Source organism: Urtica dioica, chromosome 6 (genome assembly GCF_054948205.1).
Source record: "Urtica dioica subsp. dioica isolate 48M chromosome 6, U.dioica_male_clone48M_v1_H2, whole genome shotgun sequence".
Taxonomy (NCBI): domain Eukaryota; kingdom Viridiplantae; phylum Streptophyta; class Magnoliopsida; order Rosales; family Urticaceae; genus Urtica; species Urtica dioica.
In genome coordinates this window covers 43,428,360-43,448,694 of record NC_142761.1, presented here as the reverse complement: position 1 = coordinate 43,448,694, position 20,335 = coordinate 43,428,360, and the positions used below count along the sequence as shown (strand labels likewise).

The window sequence follows — 20,335 nt, the reverse complement described above, 5'->3', positions numbered from 1 at the left end:
TAGGTTATGATAGATAGAAATTAGATTTGAGAATTGGGGAAAAACTAACTCTCATCTTAAATGATTGAGAGTGAAAATGTTTATTCCAATCTAATGAGAAAAGTACAAGTATAAGGTTCTTTATATAGCCATGAGACATTAAAGAAATAAAAGAAAAACTAATAAAAGAAAAACAACATATCGTGCTTATCGTTTAATAGACATAAACGACACTTATGAAATATTTGATCTCTAATACACCCCTGCAAGATGAACTTTCCCGAAAGTTCATCTTGGATTGAACTTGATATCGGAGACGACAACTCGGAGAAAACCTCAATCGTATGAATGAAGAAATGAATTGATTTTGTGAAGAACCGATCTCGTTTTGAGAAAAAAAAATTCTCAGAGGCATTTTGTCGAACACTTTGAGTGCGCTAAGAAGAACAGAATTGCAGAATGGCAGAACATAGCTTTCAGCCTTTTTCTTTGTCACACGCAAACATAGCTTTCAACCTTGTTCTCCAGATCTTTCTCTCCCACTCAAGATGGCGAACTTTGACTGGTGAAACGGCGAAGGGAAGAGCAAAACAACGTCGGATTTCGCAATGAGACCCGACCTATGGAGGGCTCTCAGGAAGAGCCTGAGCTCATCTTCTTTCGTTTCCTCGGCCACGTGAGTGACGACGAATTCCGAGACGGACTTGGTTCCTCGTCGGTAAAGAGTCCCCAAACCCTGCAGAGCTTTCTGAGACCGAGAGCGAGACTCGCTCTTCAAGGCGTGGCTGAGAGTCTTGCTTCGCCTCCACATTTTAGGGCTCCGACGTCGTTTTGCTCTTCCCTTCGCCGTTTCACCAGTCAAAGTTTGCCATCTTGAGTGGGAGAGAAAGATCTGGAGAACAAGGTTGAAAGCTATGTTTGCGTGTGACAAAGAAAAAGGCTAAAAGCTATGTTCTACAATTCTGCAATTATGTTCTTCTTAGCGCACTCAAAGTGTTCGACAAAATGCCTCTGAGAATTTTTTTTCTCAAAACGAGATCGGTTCTTCACAAAATCAATTCATTTCTTCATTCATACAATCGAGGTTTTCTCCGAGTTGTCGTCTCCGATATCAAGTTCAATCCAAGATGAACTTTCGGGAAAGTTCATCTTGCGGGGGTGTATGTCTATCAAACGATAAGCACGATATGTTGTTTTTCTTTTATTAGTTTTTCTTTTATTTCTTTAATGTCTCATGGCTATATAAAGAGCCTTATACTTGTACTTTTCTCATTAGATTGGAATAAACATTTTCACTCTCAATCATTTAAGATGAGAGTTAGTTTTTCCCCAATTCTCAAATCAAATTTCTATCTATCCTAACCTAGAAATGTAATACACTTATGCCATATTTGATCTCTAATAGTATTGTCTCCAGTAACTTGACTTGACATTTCACGAATTTTTGTCTCCTACGCCACAATAGGAGTCATATACAGTCCAACTATCCTTCTTCCAGGGTTCAATACACTACAATATGTCAATTCGGGGATCCAAACTTGACCGGTCCTCTTGTGCGGGTCAGGTTTGTGAAATGTGCCTACTCATATCACGCGTGACTTCGGACGAATAGTCATCTCGGGAATGACCGATGCTACTCGGGCAACCCATGCACTCAATGAACCAAACCCCGAGAAAGTCATAATCTCAAACTCGATGAGGCCCAACGTCAAGCAATGACAAGTTGAAGAAATAAACTAGTCCGAGAGCATCAATATTGCTCAACCCGAGTCCAAAAGGGAAGAATCGCGCAACTGAAAAAGATCAGTGATGTACATAGACTACGACCAGCTTACAAGTTGTAAACTCATAAGTACACAATGCAACAAGCTCATCTCCCGAAAATCGTTTGTATCATTGAGAAAATGATGCGAACTCATTGTACCTAAAGAATCACATACATGCAAATCTAAAATGTCAAAAAATGACGTAGGCTTCTTTTTTACAAAAGAGCTGTGGATCGTAAAATCCACACGACCGTTTTCATAATCATCATTGGACGAGATAAAAGACCACAAATAATGATGGAACTTCAAGTCGTGGCTCGAGCAACCGCTACAAGATGATAGTTTGGGCTGCCATGATAGCCATGGTCATATAGATTCCAAGGATGTTTTGCATTTTCAAAAATAATGCTCAACAATCACATCAAGTTTCTCTAAACAAGTTGTTTTGTTATTGTCGATTGAATAATTTGTCGATTTTGTTTGAAAACACATAATGCGGATATGTGGAGTTAGAGGGAGAATGAGACCTTTTTTTTTATTTTTTTTTTATAAACAAGCACAATTTCGTTTAGAGGGAGAGATGTCATATTTTGAGGATATGTGGAGTTTGGTTTATACAGTGAGGCTTGCTTGACAGGTGCTAATGAATTTCACGTAATACTTGGTTGTGTTTATTGTTGATACTTATAAAGCCGATTTGACCTTTAAAAAGAAATCACTCTAAAAAAGGAGAAGAAAAAAAAAACTTTTTCTTTAGGAAAGTAAAAAAGAACAATCTTATAAATAACTATTTAACTTTTTCTCAATTGAAAATGTGCACAATGCATGATCTCTTTTTCTAACTTGTATATTGTGAGTGCTGTTGCTGGGTTGGCTCGTATTAAAGTGTTTGGCACTGCGTAAAGTTTTTCTTAAAAGTATATTAAAAAATATACACGCTCAATAAAAAGGTATTTTATATTTTAATACACATTCTTCCTTTTACTTCTGTATTAACCAGAACTTAAATTGAATATCTTTAGTATAATCAAATAACTATTGCATCACAAATTATATGCTGTGTCTCACAATATCTTAATATACAGCCTGTGACTAACAATATTTTTTTTTTTTGCTTCTATTGTACTCAACTTTAATATAGCAATATTTGTGTGCCTATCTTACTATAAACTATAAAGTTGCACTAGCGTAATTATTTTTGTGATAAATATCTTTATAAATGAAATTTCATCTATAGTCTCAGTCTTTTTGAATTTTCAGACATATAATTTCATATTAACAAAATTATTTTGTCAAATTTGACGAGTTTATTTCCAACAATAAAAGTATTGTAGTTAACTAGATTTGATACCCTCATTTATGTAAGAATATAATAAAATTTAAATACTGATCTGGGTTATCCAAATAATGATGTACAAATGTATGCCGGATTGTCATAGCTTAACACGGAAACAATTTGTAATTTTGAAAATAAGACAAGAAAAAGATTATATCTTATCTTAACGTCTTTTTCTAGCTTAACAACTTTAAACAACTTTCTTAAAATAAAAATAAGAAAAAAAATTATTAAAATCCTTTTATAACTCAAACAACTTCAAGCAATGTTTCGGATTTCTAACTTAAGACACAATTTCCAGGCTATGAGATATAATATGAGTTTATTTCTTAAAAACAAAGAGAAACTCATTAATATAATTCCTTTGTGACTCTTATTCCATAGTTGTTGTCACACTTAAAAAAAAAAAATTCTACCTAAGTCAATCATTATCAGCATCATCATTATTAAATCCTTATAAAACAGTGGCGGAATTAAAATAAGCATACAAGATACAACAACTTAAAAAAAATTTATTGTTACACGTTTATTAGAGTACATAACAAATTTCAATAAAGTAGAAAGAAAAAAAATTAAAAAAAAAACCGATCTAAATAATATTATTGTTACATTACGATTTCCGGACAATGTATCCGAGTTTTTTTCGTTTATTTTTTTTATTTTCTTTCATAAAACTTTTTTAAGTTGTTAAAAAAATTATTTATTTGTTGCCATATGTTTGTCAATGAGTTCAATCGAAGGAGAGAGAGAGAGAGAGAGATGAGCTGAGGGACCCTTTGAACTCCATTTTTTAGGTTTCAGTGTGTGACTTTTGAATTTCCTCTGTTTTTTCATTTCTCAAAAACATTATAATTAAAGAACAATATTAATAAATAAATAAACAAAATTGAAAAAACCCAAAACCTTCTTCTTCTTCTTCATCTTCGTCGTCGTCGTCAAATCATCATCGAACAGCGACCACGATCTGCGAAAGGAGCTCTGTCCAGCTCAGACCTCGTTCGTAAGTCTTTTTCTCAATCTTTCGTTCTTTCGCGTTCTTTCTTCTTGTTCTTCGCCTTTCTGTGCTCGGACTCATTTTCAGAAGAAATTAAAAAAGAAATAAAAAATTAAATTAAAAAGAGTTTGGTTGGAGTGGTTACGAATTGTATGACTTTTCGCGATCCTATGGTTTTGGCTGTTTCGCTTTGTGTGAATTTTGGACAATTTGGGCTAAATTTCGCGTGTCTTGTCTCCGCGTACGCAAGAGAATTCAATAGTCGGCGATGATTGATTGATTTTCTTTTCAATTCAAGTACAGAAAACTCTTATATGTATGTATGTATGGTCTTCTGTGGCAGGTTTAGCTGATCTAGTCCGTTCAATTAGACTTCGATTGATTGTTCATTTGTGCGTCGTTTTATGAATTGGGATATTGATTGGGGTTCATCAATCGATGCAATAGTAATTATTAGAATTATAAAGCTCCACTTTCGAACGTCAAGATTGATTCCAAGAAAGAGATGCAAAACAGTGGCGGGAGTGTTTCCAGGAATAGCAATCTTCCATCGCTGAGAGTGGCTTTGCCTCAGCAATCTCTCCGGCGGCTCGGTCTGTGTTCTCAGATCGCCACCGCGACCGGTTCGCCGGTCGTCTTCCCGGAGAAGCAGAAGCGGAGCAAGGCCAAGGTCAGTGGCTCGGCTGCGGCGGCCGAAGATGCGCACATTCAGAGCATATTCGAGCACAAGATCGACATAGGCGTCGGAGACGAGAAGTCTAATCTGTTGGGTTACGATGTGTTCTTGGGAAAGTTGGTTTTGGATAAAGGAAAGGCCGGGAATGTCAACGCCGACGCGTCTCTCGACAAAGAATCGGTTAATGCCCGGCTCACCAGCAAAGCCTTGATTTGGGGTTCTCACATGCTGGCTATAGAGGACGTTATTTCGGTGAGATCTTTACTTTTTTTTTACCAATGAGCGACTAAGCTCTTATTCATTTATTTATCAATATGTTTGTTTATGTATTTTTCAGGTTACGTACAATGTGGGTCTTAGGCATTTTACAGTGCACGCTTACCCGTGGAAGAAAGGTAGTTTCGGGCTTTCTTGCTTCGTGAAGCCTCAAAGAATTCAAAGGGATTTTCGGTTCCTGGCTTCTAGCGTTGAAGAGGCGGTTCAATGGGTCGGCGGGTTCGCGGATCAGCAATGCTACGTGAATTGCTTGCCTCATCCAATGGTTTCTTCCAAGAAACACGCTTCTTCGGAGTTGGTCCCGATCGATACTCCCACTGAATTGATTTTCAAATGCAAGAATCCGCCGAAAATGCTCGTTATACTGAACCCACGGTCGGGGCGCGGTCGTTCGAGTAAGGTTTTCCAAAAGGTTGTCGAACCTATATTTAAGGTAAGATGGCTTATTAATCCCATACTTGTAGATTATTATAAGGGTAATTTAGCAAAATAGCCAACTTAAACGTTGAGAATTGCTAAATAGCCAAGGTTTGGTAAATATTAGGTAAATAGCCATTTTTATATATTTACAAACGTAAATATCAAGTAAATAGCCACTGCCATATTAAGCCACGTCATCATTTATGGCTACTTACCTAATATTTACCAAACCTTGGCTATTTAGCAATATCAAACGTTTAAGTTGGCTATTTTTCTAATTTTTTGTTATTATAATCTGGTAATGAAATCGTAACCATTTCCTGTGACCCACAACTTGGTGGAAAAACAAGAACCTGTGTTTATAAATTATCATCGTTACTACAAATACAAGGTACATTATTTTTCCAGGATGGTTGATGGATATCGAAATACTTAAATCTCCACGACCATGTTACCCAAAAAATGATTTGGGCAACAAGCATGATCTTCATGTTTTGAACTTGTGGTCCTATAATGTAATTATGTCTTGGTTTGACATCCTGATTTTGTATCTGTGTGATTTGTAACAGCTTGCAGGTTTCAAATTGGAAGTTGTGAACACGACCTCGGCCGGTCATGCTAAAGAACTTGCATCTACTGTCGATATCAGCACTTGTCCTGACGGTACTGTAATGGAACACAACTTGTTATTGGCTCTGTATTGTTACTTTTTCTTGCTAGCATTTCAGCTATAATCTATGTATGTCACGTTTTTTGTATCTTTTATTTTCGCAGGAATAATATGTGTTGGGGGTGATGGAATCATCAATGAGGTTAGTTGTTTGATGCTTTGCAGCTTTGCTTACTTTCTTTCTTCTCATTATGCCCAGCATAAATTAATTAATAATTACATGTTTGTAATGTACCCTTAAATTTATTTGAGCCATTTCAATTCCTTTATTAGAGTTTCCCTCAAGTTTAATAAAGTGGTCGTACAATCCAATTACATTTTTAGAAGCTTTTATGTCCTTCTTTTGGATTCGTTGAAAAAAGCCATCTACTACCAGATTGTAAGTTGTAATTTAGTCTAGAGAAGTAAAAAATTTGTCTTCGACTGAAAACTGTAGGATGTTGCGGAATGAACTAAAACCTGTTTATTAGAACTTTCTCAAACTTAATTCTATAGCCAATTTTCTCAAATCTTTGGCCAAACCCAGTAACAGGACCCCAAAGAATATCATTAGGCTAATTTCAGATACTTTTGGTGAAGGTTCAGTTCTACTAGATAGTGATTAATTTAAAAAAATAAAAAATAAAAAAATAAAAAGTTCTCCTATATAGAGTAATACAGCATTGTGGATACAATCTGATCAGCACAATGTGTGACCTCCTTGCTAATATTGCCAGGGTATTTTTCCCTATATTACGACATAAAAATGATACAGATAAATTAGGTATCCATAGGTTTCTGCTCCATGTATGCAAACTTGTCATCTAGCATTGTGGGTAATAAGATAAAACTTACTTTTAGTAATCTTCCGAAGCTGTATTCTTTTCCCCCCTTTTCATTTGGGTACACTCTCTAAATGCTAAAAGAATCTCGTGCTCCTGTTTTATGTTTCTCTTTGTAATACGTGATCATTTATGACAATTTTGGATTTTAATATTTTTAAAAGAGTATGAATCTTGTGTGATCAGTGGTTGACTAGTGCTTCAACAACTTTGCTACGCAATATTAATTTATCAGGTTGGTCATTCTTTTTCAGGTTCTGAACGGTTTACTTAATAGAGAGAACCAGAAAGAAGGAATTTCTATCCCTATTGGAATTATACCAGCGGGTTCTGATAATTCCTTGGCTTGGACAGTTCTTGGAGTTCGAGACCCGGTTTCTGCCGCAATGGCCATTGTAAAGGTAACCTCTTCGGCAAAAATAGGCATATGACTTTTTAAACATTCAGCCTTTTTCTGAAAAAAAAACATTGTTTCTTTTCTTTCGATTTATCGATCACATCGAGTATGTCAAGTTGATACCAGTTGACAAAGAGAGGTTAGCTCTGTGGTTAGTACCTAAACCCCTATTAGAACTCTATGTTTATTATGGCGTGTGAGTTCATGTGAGTATTGTTGGTTATTCAATGTTGTGGCCGTCATAAACTTGAGTTACTTATGACTCTCTTTGTGGAATAGGCGGTTAGGGATGACCCTCAACTGAGTCCCAGCTCAAAGGTTCGAGGAGTTGTAGAATAAGTTTTTTTTTTCCTTTTTCAAGAAAATTTAGTTAGATGGTTTTTAGGTTGGGAATGAAAGTAATGTTTTTGTTTCTGATTTCAGGGAGGTCTCACTGCTACCGATGTTTTTGCTGTTGAGTGGATTCGGACAGGTGTTATTCACTTTGGGATGACGGTCTCGTATTTCGGCTTTGTTAGTGACGGTAATTATCTTTTGATTTAAATTTATGGAGATGTCAATTTGTTTTTTCATTTCAGGAACAATATACCTCTAAAAACAAACAATATGGATTAAGCTTCTTTCTTTATTTTTATCCTGCTCATTTACATGTTTTTTTTTTTAACAATGGTCTTTTTATTTAATGATTGATTTATTTAATGGTGCAGTACTGGAGTTGTCTGAGAAATATCAAAAGCGTTTCGGTCCGCTGCGTTATTTCGTTGCGGGGTTTTTAAAATTCCTTTGCCTTCCAAAGTACAGCTACGACGTTGAGTATCTTCCAGCAACAAATGAAGATCAAGAAGGAAAGCTCTCGGCCGAACGGGACATCGTAGACATGTCAGACCTGTACACAGACATTATGAAGAAACCATACGCGGACGGTATGCCTAGAGCGTCTAGTCTTTCGAGCATCGATTCCATTATGACTCCGAGTCGAATGTCCGGAGACTTGGACACGACCGAACCGTCCGACGTTGTTCGTGCCATTGACTCGAGATCCAAGCGATTATCGACCGGGAGAAGCAACGTGACGTACGAGCCCGAAGTCATTCATCCTCAGATACCTCTCTCGACGACCCCGAATTGGACGAGAGCGAGGTCAAAGAACAAGACCGACAAAGCGTGGTGTGGACTGACCGTCGCGACCCAAGACACGCCGAACAGGTGCGCTTGGGCGGCAGCGAATCAAGCCACGACGACGAACGACAGAGAGGACATATCGTCGACGCTTTCGGACCCGGGCCCGATTTGGGACGTGGAACCGAAGGAAGCCGAGGCGAACTGGGACGTGGAGAATCGGATCGAGTTGCCGGGCCCGCGTGGCGACGAGGACGAGTTCCGAAAAAGGGATGTTTCGGCGGCGCCGCGGTACGAAGAGAAGTGGGTTTCGAAGAAAGGACAGTTTTTGGGGATTCTGGTGTGTAACCACGCTTGCCGAACCGTTCAGAGCTCGCAAGTCGTGGCGCCGAAATCGGAGTACGACGATAACACGATGGATATGATCTTGGTTCACGGGAATGGGCGATGGAGGCTGGTGAGATTTTTCGTTCTGCTACAGATGGGAAAACACCTTTCGCTCCCTTACGTTGAATGTGTCAAGGTACAAATGAAATTTTTAACTCTCTCAATTTTAGAAAGAGTCTTAACTATATGTAGATTATACCAGTTCCATTACAGTTAAATATCCTTTTTGAGTCCATTCAAATTGAATTGTTACTTTCGCTGTCATAATTTTTGGGGAAAAGAAAGCCTTTTTTTAAAATGAAAATGTCTGCTTAGCCAAAATTCAAAAAGAAAAGAAAAAATATAAAATAAATTTTGGTTATAATTAATTTCGTAATTTGTTCACACACCTCACCTGAAATCAGGGAATTGACCCTGCCTTTTATCGCCCTCTTGCTGGGTTTTATTTATTAACAAAATATGGGGTTATCTAAATATTACGGGATTTTCGTAACTCAGGTCAAGTCAGTGAAGATCTCAGCATCTGGGAAGACACACAATGGGTGTGGAATCGACGGCGAGTTCTTCCCACTGAACGGGCAAGTTGTTTCTGCTTTGCTTCCCGAACAATGCAGGCTAATCGGCCGATCTCGGGTCATTCATACATAAATATAATAACAACTTTTTCTTCGTCTCTTTTGTTCCATTTACCCCAACTAGAAATACTGTAATCTGTGTCTTAAATTGTATCTCCCCGAGCCATCCCTCCCAATCCGACAGCTGAGAGATCCCCTGTAAATTTTTTTGTGCGGTGCTTGTTGTTGTCGTAGTCATCGATTTCCCTCTTTGCTATTATTTTTCTCGAACCTTAGAAGAGTCCTAGCGAGCCCTGCGTGTCCCGGTTCGAGCGGGCTTTGTGTAATTGTCTTTAAGAGAGTCTTTGCTTGTGATGATCTTCAGATTGCTACAGAAATCTTTGTTTGTAAAGTATATTGGTTTATTTGATCTGTCAATTTTTTCTTCTTCTTCTTCGGAATTGTCGTTTGTATTTCTTCATCTACGGCAGAGACCGATGTTTCGTTATGCAGTAATATCCCCATTCCATTCTCTATAGCATCTCTAACCATGTTCTATTATTTAAGCTTTTCTTGCTTTAATTATTACCACACACAGAGATAATAGTATATGAGAAATATTACTTGTGTTGTATTCCATTTTTGGCCTTGGGACTAAATATGGTGAAAAGGAAAAAAAAAATTAAAAAAAAATACATTAGATGCACAGATAGTGTTGGCAACAGAAAGCAATTTTATCCATCAAATATTGATTCAAAAAATCTTTCTAATAAGATATATGCAATTGAGGTTTGAGATTGGAGAATTTAATGTACACCTCTCATTCCTAATCCTAATCTACTTCCAGTGGCTCTTCTTTGTTTGTTCTTTTGTGCTGACACCAATTCTTTTTTTCTTTTTTTTCTTTTCTCGTTCTAGTGAAATATTTGCCACAATCCAGAGAAAAGACATGGGATATTATACTCTATTTCTCTCTACGACTTTGGATTGTGACGGCTAATTAGCGATAGGGAAACTTTGGTTTGTTGCAACCTTAGTTTGTGGGAAAATAAGAGAAGCTAGAGTTGAGATTTTGTCTAGACATGGGATATTAAATTTATTGACATTTTTATTTGAAACAAAAAGAAGACATTTTTATTTTTATAATTGATGAATTATAAATAAAGAGGGACAATGTATAACACAAGAAAATTGATGAGATGGAAAACTCGAGGTGTAGGAAGAAATTGGATAGAAAAAAAATATTAGCATGCTCTTCATTTACGAGCATGTTCCCATGAATCATGCGACCCCTCATTATTTTCAAAATATGATGAATTTTGCTAAAGAATTAGGTAAGTCACTTTCCAATTCATTTTATTATATCGTTGATTTTAATATTGGATATTCGCTAATATGTAACTGTTGCACGGCCAAATATTCAGCTATTGACGCCGTGGGAGATCAACAAGCACAAAATTAGCCATGCGAATCCTATCTCAGAGAGGTGAAATAGTTCGCCTTGATACAAATAAAGGTTCTATTTATTGTTGACTAATTCGAATTTTGACCGATTAAAAAAAGTTAGACTATTCATCCAAATTAAAGTAAGACGCATGCGTTATATTATGAAAACGTAAACATATATTAAATTATTTTTTAATATTTAAATAGCTTGATTATAATTTAAATAGGAATTGTCATTTTGGCTAGTTAATTTTTTTTTTTTTAAGAAACGGCAGAGAGAGATTGAAATCTTTTTGAAGCTTATCAACCAACTAAATCGCGCGTAACATTAAAATTGAAGCTGAAAAAATTTCACAAAAGAAAATTGAAACTAAAATGAGATTTGAGGCTTATATTATATTACAGATTACAGAAAAAAAAAAAAAAAAAAAAAAAAAAAAGTACTGACTTTTTTTTTTAGGAGAAAAGTACTGAAATTAGATCTGTCCGGTATTACCAATTTAACTTGTTATTAAAATTATAAAGTCCCGTATATGTAAATTCGCTGTCGTTTCAAGTGTCCAAAATAAATGTGCAAGAGAGAAACTAGAAAGTGACACCCAGGCTTTAGATTTACTTTGAAATGCCTGTGTGACTGTGTATGAGCGCGTGTATACTATATATCAAGAAAACCCAAGTCCCCTCAGAAATTGGAAAAAATAAAAAGAAAAAGAAAAATACTTCGTAAATAATCTCTAGCCTCTGAACTCTCAAAGCAACACATCAGAAAATAAGAGAGAACGAAAAATCGATCGAAGAAACGGTTAAAGAAGAAGAAGAAGAAGAAGGAATGGCTTCGACTACGACAGTAGGTTTGTTGAGCTCCACGAAGGACCACGCGATGGTCCTCTCCGCCATGAAAGCTTCGTATCCTTCTTCTTCATCGTCGCCGTCGTGTTCGTGTAGGGTTTCGTCGCCGTCGATCCCGTTCCGGCCACGCAGAATCGCCGCGGCGAGGACGGTCTCGTGCCTGGTGGCGACCTCCTCGCCGGACTCTCCGTCGTCTTCCCCTGCCTCCGACGAGGACGAGACCGGCGGCGCGAAGATCGGAGCTAGGGTTAGGGTTACGGCTCCGCTGAAGGTCTACCACGTCGCGAAATCTCCGGAAATCGACATCACAGGGATGGAAGGAACTCTGAAGCAGTACGTTGGGCTGTGGAAAGGGAAGAAAATCTCGGCGAATCTTCCGTTCAAGGTCGAGTTCGTGACGGAGGTCGAGGGCCGTGGAGCTGTGAAGTTCTTTGTTCATCTCAGGGACGACGAGTTCGAGTACGTTTAGCATTTTCTTTGCTAATTTCTTGTGTCTCAATTCTCTCCATGTCTCTACATATATATAAATACACATATCTCTGTCGATTTCTTTCTCTTGTAAAGAGAATTATTATTGTGAAAAACGATTATCTTCGTTCTGTGTCATCTATCACCATGGATTGCGTGGTTCTGAAATTGAGGTTTTATCTGTTCCTGATTATTGGTGAATGTAAGAGACATTTGAGGTTCAAATGAGCTTTCAGTCACTTGGTCTAGGTAGTTTGTTATACTGTTAGCTCATATCTTCTTGAAAATAAAGACAATAGGAAATCGTTCAAGGTCTTTTAGTCCAAATATGTACTGTGAGCTTGAATAAGCAGATTTGAAAGAAACAGATATGTTTTTCATGGTCTGTATTCAATTGAGCTTTTGCTTCAGAAGAATAATAAAAAAAAAATATCTGGAGTTCATGGATTTCATGAACTGGATTATATCCTAGTGCCTAGTATGGCTTTTTTTTTTTTCTTTTTTTTTTAAGGTTATTGCTGTGTCAACAAACCTGGAAATTCAGAAGCTACAAATTCTTTGGTGCTTTTACATTTGGCTGTTACGTTAGTTATAGGAAATCTAGAGTCTAGACCTGGTTTAATATGAAGTTAGAGATGAGCTTGATGAGATAGTGTATTTTTTACGTAGCCAAATTTCGTGTCCTGAATAAGAACTTGCTCTGCGATTATCTCTGGGGCACTTGACATAGATTTTGCTTATCGTCTTAACGAGAAAAATTGAAGCTTGGGACTTTTAATAAGTGTTTGGAATTGTATAAGCTAAATATCTTGACGTTCTTGACTGAGGTCTCGATAGTTAATTCCTTGGGCACAAATTATTTTTTTATCCGATCATTCCATGCCTGGTCTTCCGTTTTTATATTCTTTTATCATGCTTCACCCAAAAGCTTTCATTACTTCTCTTCTAGTTTTCTTATCTGCCACAGCCTGAGAAAACTTGAAAGGAACGGGGTCATATCCTCTTTAGGAAAGCCCGCTATTTTCAAGCGGAAGTTCTCTGAGAATCATCTTTCTGACAAGCTTTAGTTCAGAGATTAAGATTGTGTTTAGACCTCAAGGGTAGTATCGTAATTAGAATTTAATCGTTAGTTAGGGCAATTAGTTAGAGCGAAATGAAAAATTAGGCAGAAATTGAGTGAAAATTGGGATGTTTCCCAGGGGAAAGAACAAGGCTCTCGAAAGCTTGTAACTGTCTTGTATTTTCTTATTTCTAAGCAATGGAATATTCAGGGTCTAATCAGATTGCTTCTGAAATAAAACAATGGATATTATAGGTGGAGCATCTTCAGACTAATCGTTCTGCCGCTTCAACTATCAGTGAAGACTGAGCTAACCATGAGTTGATTTCTACTCCGAAACTCAAATAATCTTTTGGTGAATTTCTAGTATGTGCGCAAGTGAACTATTATGGCATTAAATCAATTTTCAAACCACAAATTTCTTGGAAGCGCGGGCCTTTTCTATAGTTAGAAAAATACGCTTAGCTGAGTTATCCTTAAGCATGAGTGATGAATTTCCTTTCTCTCCTCCTACTTATTGACTTGAATCAAATTCAAATCCACGAAAAGGTGTCATTGGATGTACAAACATGGACCTCATTTTTGACCTACCTAAGCCACATCATTCTTGTTTTTCCTTAATCTCGACCATGACTCTTTGAATTAAGTAATGTATTAATCTCAAGGTGAAAACACATTAACCTTGATCATATGTATAAATTAAGGGCTTAATCCTTTGATTTTCAACAATGCACACTCGGCCATTTAACTGAGCTTCATTTAGTCTTTACTAGAAGTTTTGGTTCGAAATTTTTTTGGGTCTTTGAATGACTTTATCTCAAACCGAGTTTAAACTTGCTTCCAAATGATTTTGTTAAAAATCTTTTTTTACTTTTGGCTTGGAATAGACACCGCATAGACGAGGGCATAAAAAAGCTTAAAAATAAAGCTTCAAACACAAAGTTCATAAATTTTTTCTAAACTTCTATTCTTGATATCAATCGACTCCACTAGAGGATCGATATCCAAAATATCTTCAACGTTTTCTATTCAATGTAATGCCTTATATTTAGTACACTAGTTTATGAAATACTTGTTGATGTAACCCCCGTAAATATCATTAACTAGACGAGAATGTAAAAGTACTATTTTTGCTCTTCTAGTTATTGTATCCTTCAACCCTTTGTTATTTGAGGATAAAAAAAGAATTTTTAGTTAGAAGTAGCTTAGACGCACAATTGTGTAATCAATATATTCATTCATGATATCAGGCTCGATTTATTTATTTACGCTATTAAAGAACAAAGTACAAGGTGATATACATTATATTTAAGTAATCTTAGTTTGGGTGAAAGGCTTTTGCGCCGCCTTCTTAGTTCTCATTTCTCACATTTCTCAAGCGACGAGAAGTCATAAACTTCTTTTCGAGGATACCAGGATCACAAGTGAGAAGATTCTACCATCGTTTGGTCCACATGCAATTATAGTCTAGTTGCTAGATCAAACAATTTGAGACAAATCAGATACTGGTGGAGAGGCCAACGTACAATATTATATTTTTTTTATGGAAATTAGACGAACTACCTTGTTTTAAAAACATTTTCTGAGAGTAAGTTACTTCTTATTTTAGTGCGAGAACATATCGCTCTTTTTTATCAGTTTTTCGTTGATTTTTACAGTTTTATTTGATTTTTTTTTTACAGGTTAAAGTTTGGTTTAATTTTTTTTTTTTTAGTTATTTACCATTTCAATAGAAATAACAGTAAAATCATAAAACGGGGTAGTTATGGAATATTTGATAATTGAGATATTCAGGTAATTACTATCTTTAATATATATTTGTAGAAGTTTCCCGTTTGTTTTGTGTGTTTTTGTTATGGTAGGCTCGCGTGTGATAAGTAAGTCGGCCTGGCTTGGATCTAAATTTTTGTAGGCTAAACTGAGGATATCATTACGGAAGTAACTTGGATTAATATCACATATATAACTGTGACTACCGATTTAAGGCTATATATGATAAATTTAACAATCCAAATTTATCAATTATTAAGAAATATATTATTATTGATAAATCCAATTATATCCTCGCAAGTAAGTGGTTACACACTACTTTTCATAACTTGACCGCACTGTGACAACTTGATGACTCGGTTGGGTTTCAAACAAACATTGTAAAGCTATACATTGAAATTCATTTGGTTTAGATGACATTGAGCACCACTTTATTTAATTATTATCATGTCAGTCTACTCTCTTTTGGACTCACCAGTTCAAACAATTAGGAGGAAAGCCATTTTAAATTAAATAAATCTTCTTTCGAAGTCACAAAACATAATTTATAGAGGGTGGGTCTAGTACTCTTTATCCTTGAATTACATGCTGTAGTGACTAAATTTTTTTTGTTGATCATTAACCGATTCTAAAACCACAGAGAAAAGTAGAAAACTTAAAAGTGGGAAAATCGTTCAAAACAAGTAACATCCCAATAAATGAAAGTGAGAACAAAAGATCACCCTGCTTATTTATTTATTATTTTTTTGTTGTTGTTGGTAATATATGTCTTGTTTTCAATTTCTTCAGTTTATGGTATAACCATGATTCTGGATATCAGTTTTCTGGTTGATCAAGCCTGAAAGTGGGTACACACTGGGAAGACTTTGGTGTTCCAATTCCTACTGAGATCTCTCTCAAACTCGAGGTGAAGTGAAAGCTCTTCGAAGTCAAAACTTTTGAGCAAAAGATTCGGCTACGATAGGACATTAGGCTATGGAAAACAGTACAAGTTTTTACCTTTAATTTATGAGTGATCACTTGTTATTTCGCTATTGAATTTTCATTTCCTAGTAACATTTTCCTTACACGACTTTTGTTAAAAAAAAAAAAAAATACGGCAGCTTTGAAATTTTGCCGTCCTTGTCACGTTAAAAATGTTTACTAAATATGTATATACATATATATATATATATATATTATTGACAGATAAAATTAGTACAATAATTGTCTCACGAATAGCACTTAGTTTCGAGAACGCATTCCCGAGAAGTCTTAGTGTCTAGGCAAAATTATCTATAAGTACAAATGAATTTAATAAAAGAGAGCAAGTAAATAAGGGTGCTGAATGATAGGTGAAACTTTGGACTTGTGTTTTGCATGTGAATATGTGAATGAATCTCTTTCAGCATACTTCTTCTCTATTTGTAGGTAGTTTTGGGTCGATGACATGTGGTGATCAGCCCTACGTTCTTGACAGTTATTAAGTAACCGTTCTCATTTCATGTGTAGTGGGTGGTTATTCCTCGTATGCTCGGTATAACCATCGAGAAGGGCGCTTTGTTTTTTATTTTACACGTGTTTGTTTTATTTTGACTAATTTTTGACCTACTAGCTTCTTTTCTCTTCGAAGTTCTGCTCGGTAGAGATCGTTCTTGCCTTATGAACGGATCGTTCATTAATCTTCATGAGTTCTCGAGCCTATTTGACTCGAGCTCGGTGCTTGATTTCTTTTGTTCTTGGTGCCTCCAAGTAGGTGCTCGGATTCAAGCAATTTATGTGAGTAACATATATCGTGTTCAACACAAAGTACTTACGACAAGTTATGAGAGATATTGATGGTTATTTTTTATCATTTGCCAAACTCTCAACAAACAAAGTTCAAACTTCCCATTTAGCTAAATAGCCATATCGTTCTTTTTAGCTATAATATCACACCTCGTTTAAATTAAAAAAAAAAATTAGCTATATTATCACATATTACCAATTTAGTATAAAACCTAATACTTGAGAATATTCAGTTTAGCTAACATCTTTATTAATTTCAAAAAAATAGCAACAATGAGAAAATCCATATCAAATAATTATGCACATATATAATGGTTTTAGAGGTCCCATAATTTTGTCCACAAAATATAAAATCTTGTAGAATACTAGCGAATCCAAAATTAATATGGGATTATAACAAGTGTCAAATAATTATAAAAAAATGCCAAATTTGATGTTAAGGGTAATGTTTGATACAAGACGTTGCGTAACATCTCAAAGCTACCGACACCTCTGACAGATGACTAACATTATTTTTGTTGGATTTTGTCCAATTTTGTTTATATGATGAAGTGGCTCAATTGTCAGTTCAATGCCTAGCCAAATTGTTTGAGAAATTTCATTAATTGGGCTTAATAAGCTATTGAATATCAAGATTAATCCCTAATGTTTAAAAATATCTGAATATGGATTTTTGGCCCAAAATCGGACAAAAATACCCCTGATTCAAAAAACTCATATTTTTCTCTCATTTTTAAATGATTTTCATCACAATTCTTTTTCATGTTCGAATTGGTTTCGAGTTCGACCACCGAAAATTCTAATCCTAGTGCAACTAATTCGAACATGAAAAATAATTGTGATGAAAATCATTTGAAAATTAGAGAAAAATATGGGATTTTTGAATCAGGGGTATTTTTATCCGATTTTGGGTCAAAAGTCCATATTTAGATATTTTTAAACATTAGGGTCTAATCTTGATATTTAATGGCTTATTAAGCCCAATTAATGAAATTTCTCAATTGTTTTGCTATTTCAATATACAATATGCCACGTGTCACACATTTGCAGCTATAGAATATTCCAAGCGCTTTCTTGTCATTGTATAATTACTTGATACCTTAAAGAAAAGAAAAGAAAAAAAAAAATACTTGATACCTTTATTTATTCCTTTCCCCAAAATTTTTTATTTTTTCTAATCAGAAAATGGGAATTTCATTAACAGCTAATATCTTCTAGCACAGGGCCACAATCATGAGTGCCTGGTAGGAGAGATTGCCAAAACTGAGCTTGTTGTGCCTGTGAAATTAGAGCTGCAAATGCTATTTCAGTAACATCTTCATTATAAGAATAGTCAATTGTAAACATTTGTTGAAACGATTTTAGAAATAAATGCATTATAACAATTAAATTACAAAAATTTCATATGCATTTAATCAGGGAATTTAACAACCAAACTATATAATCTATGGTTCCTTAGAAGAAAAAAAACTATATAATGTATGGCTGAATGGTCAACATTTATAAATTATAAGAATAGTAAATTGTAAACATTTGTGGAAACGATTTTATAAATAAATGCAGTATAATAATTTAATTACAAAAATTTCATATGCATTTAATCAGACAATTAAACAAACAAATTATATAACGTATAGTTCTTAAAATAAAATAAAAAACTATATAATGTATAACTGTTTTTAAAAAAAAAAGAATATAATGTATGGCAGTTTAAAAAACAAAAAATTAGAAAAATAGTCAATTTAAACGTTTGACATTGCTAAATAGCCAAACGTTTCTTAAATCTTAGGTAAATAGTCATAGATAATGACGTAACCTAATATATGAAGGTGACTATTTATCTAAGATTTACATTTGTAAATATATGAAAATGACTATTTACCTAACATTTATCAAACGTTTGTTATTTAACCATTTTCATGTATTTACAAATGAAAATCTTAGATAAATAGTAAAACAAATGAAAATCTTAGATTAATAGACACCTAACATTTATCAAACGTTGGTTATTTAGCTATATCAAACGTTTAAATCGATTATTTTCCTAGTGGACACTTAAAAAAAGTATATAATGTATGGATAATAAGAACTTAACTGAAATCTCAACATACCTATTAAAAGTTTTGGGTTGTGATGAGTTGTTTGCATTGTTATCTTACTTGAGTTACAATATTTCTTCATATTCTAAGAGTGATATGTATTTTTTCCAACATATATATATATATATATATATATATATATGAGTGATTTGAAATATTTTTTTGGCCGATTCGTTTCGTAGAAGAATTGAGAGAGAGAGAGAAAAAAAAATAAAAAAATTCCTAAAGCTTTAGGCTCCGTTTGGAACCCGGAAAATAGGAGGGAAATGAAAATGGAAATCCCTCCTATTTTACTTAGGTTGTTTGGATTGAGGAAAATATGGTAGAAAAAAAATATGATGGAAAATGCGATGGAAAGTGTATAACTAAAATGAGGATTTCATTTTCCTTCGAAAATCAAATGGAAAATGAGAATCTCTCCACATTTGTCAATGAGGGGATCACATTTGTCTAGGGTAAAACTGTAAAACTTTTTAAAAATGGGCAAAAAATGTAAATAAAAAAATTTAAGGGGGGCTAATTTAAAAAAATCATGGTAAAAATGAAAATTTTTTAAAAAAATGGATCGAAAGTGTAAATATTTTAGGGTAAAAATGTAAAACTTTTTAAAAATAGGCAAAAAAATGTAAATAAAAAAATTTAGGGGGGCTAATTAAAAAAATCAAGGTAAAAATGAAATTTTTTTTAAAAAATGGGTCAAAAGTGTAAATTTTTTAGGGTAAAAATGTAAAACTTTTTCAAAATGGGCAAAAAATGTAAATAAAAATTTTTTGGGGGTTATAATTAAAAAAAATTCATGGTAAAAATTAAATTTTTTTTTAAAAATGGGTCAAAAGTGTAAATATTTTAGGGTAAAAAATGTAAAATTTTTTAAAAATGGGCAAAAATTGTAAATAAAAAAATTTAAGGGGGAGGGTGCTAGAGCCGACCCTGGACTTGAGTTAGCTCCGTTCCTAGTCTCATCGTTACTTTCCCGTCAATTTTCTCTCATATTTTCTATGACTTTCAAACACAATTAGAATTTTGATTTTTTTTATTATTTTCTCCTATATTTTCATTTTCTCTATTATTTTCACTTTCTCTCTTATTTTCCGGGTTACAAACGAAGCCTTAGAGAGAATGTGAGCTTATGAATCCTACTTCATCTCTTTTTATTTTTTATAGGTGACTATTGTTAGAAATTATCGTTATTGTTCACTATAACGAATATTGAAGTTTAATGCAACGATTATGGAGCTTTTTATTCAAGTCCTTATGACTTTTATTTATTTATGTCTGTGCGAAATTTTTATTTAAAAAATATGAAGTTTAATGCAATAATTGCGGCCACATAACATATATGTTGAAGCCTGTCAATATAAATATGTCATCCTAGAAAATTTGTTTGTAAAAAAAATTCTTCGATGTAAAATTCTCCAAGATAGTTATAGACGACCATTGTGATGACGACGCATTGTGATGTCCGTCGTCGCAAAATTATT

The 20,335-nt window shown here is 34.6% G+C and overlaps 2 protein-coding genes across 2 annotated transcripts; both read left to right on the top strand.

The window, feature by feature from the left end:
- The first annotated feature begins 3,844 nt into the window (after positions 1 to 3,844).
- Positions 3,845 to 9,927, top strand: LCBK1 (long-chain base (LCB) kinase 1). Its single transcript, XM_089617096.1, has 9 exons — positions 3,845 to 4,081; positions 4,419 to 5,003; positions 5,089 to 5,460; positions 6,017 to 6,110; positions 6,222 to 6,259; positions 7,193 to 7,339; positions 7,759 to 7,858; positions 8,043 to 8,977; positions 9,340 to 9,927. The coding sequence occupies exons 2-9, from the start codon at positions 4,581 to 4,583 to the stop codon at positions 9,487 to 9,489; spliced, it is 2,259 nt and encodes a 752-aa protein (XP_089473222.1). The 5' UTR covers positions 3,845 to 4,081; positions 4,419 to 4,580; the 3' UTR covers positions 9,490 to 9,927.
- A 1,564-nt stretch (positions 9,928 to 11,491) lies between these two features.
- Positions 11,492 to 12,326, top strand: LOC149394407 (ferredoxin-thioredoxin reductase, variable chain-like). Its single transcript, XM_089616397.1, has one exon. The coding sequence runs from the start codon at positions 11,671 to 11,673 to the stop codon at positions 12,157 to 12,159; it is 489 nt and encodes a 162-aa protein (XP_089472523.1). The 5' UTR covers positions 11,492 to 11,670; the 3' UTR covers positions 12,160 to 12,326.
- Positions 12,327 to 20,335: the final 8,009 nt, after the last annotated feature.

What these genes read in the sequence shown, in the direction of transcription:
- LCBK1 (XM_089617096.1), top strand. Translation starts at nt 4,581, where the DNA reads ATGCAAAACAGTGGCGGGAGTGTTTCCAGGAATAGCAATCTTCCATCG. An exon ending in CTATAGAGGACGTTATTTCG is followed by an intron (nt 5,004 to 5,088) that starts GTGAGATCTTTA and finishes TGTATTTTTCAG; the next exon opens with GTTACGTACAATGTGGGTCT. An exon ending in TTTCGGCTTTGTTAGTGACG is followed by an intron (nt 7,859 to 8,042) that starts GTAATTATCTTT and finishes TTAATGGTGCAG; the next exon opens with TACTGGAGTTGTCTGAGAAA.
- LOC149394407 (XM_089616397.1), top strand. Translation starts at nt 11,671, where the DNA reads ATGGCTTCGACTACGACAGTAGGTTTGTTGAGCTCCACGAAGGACCAC.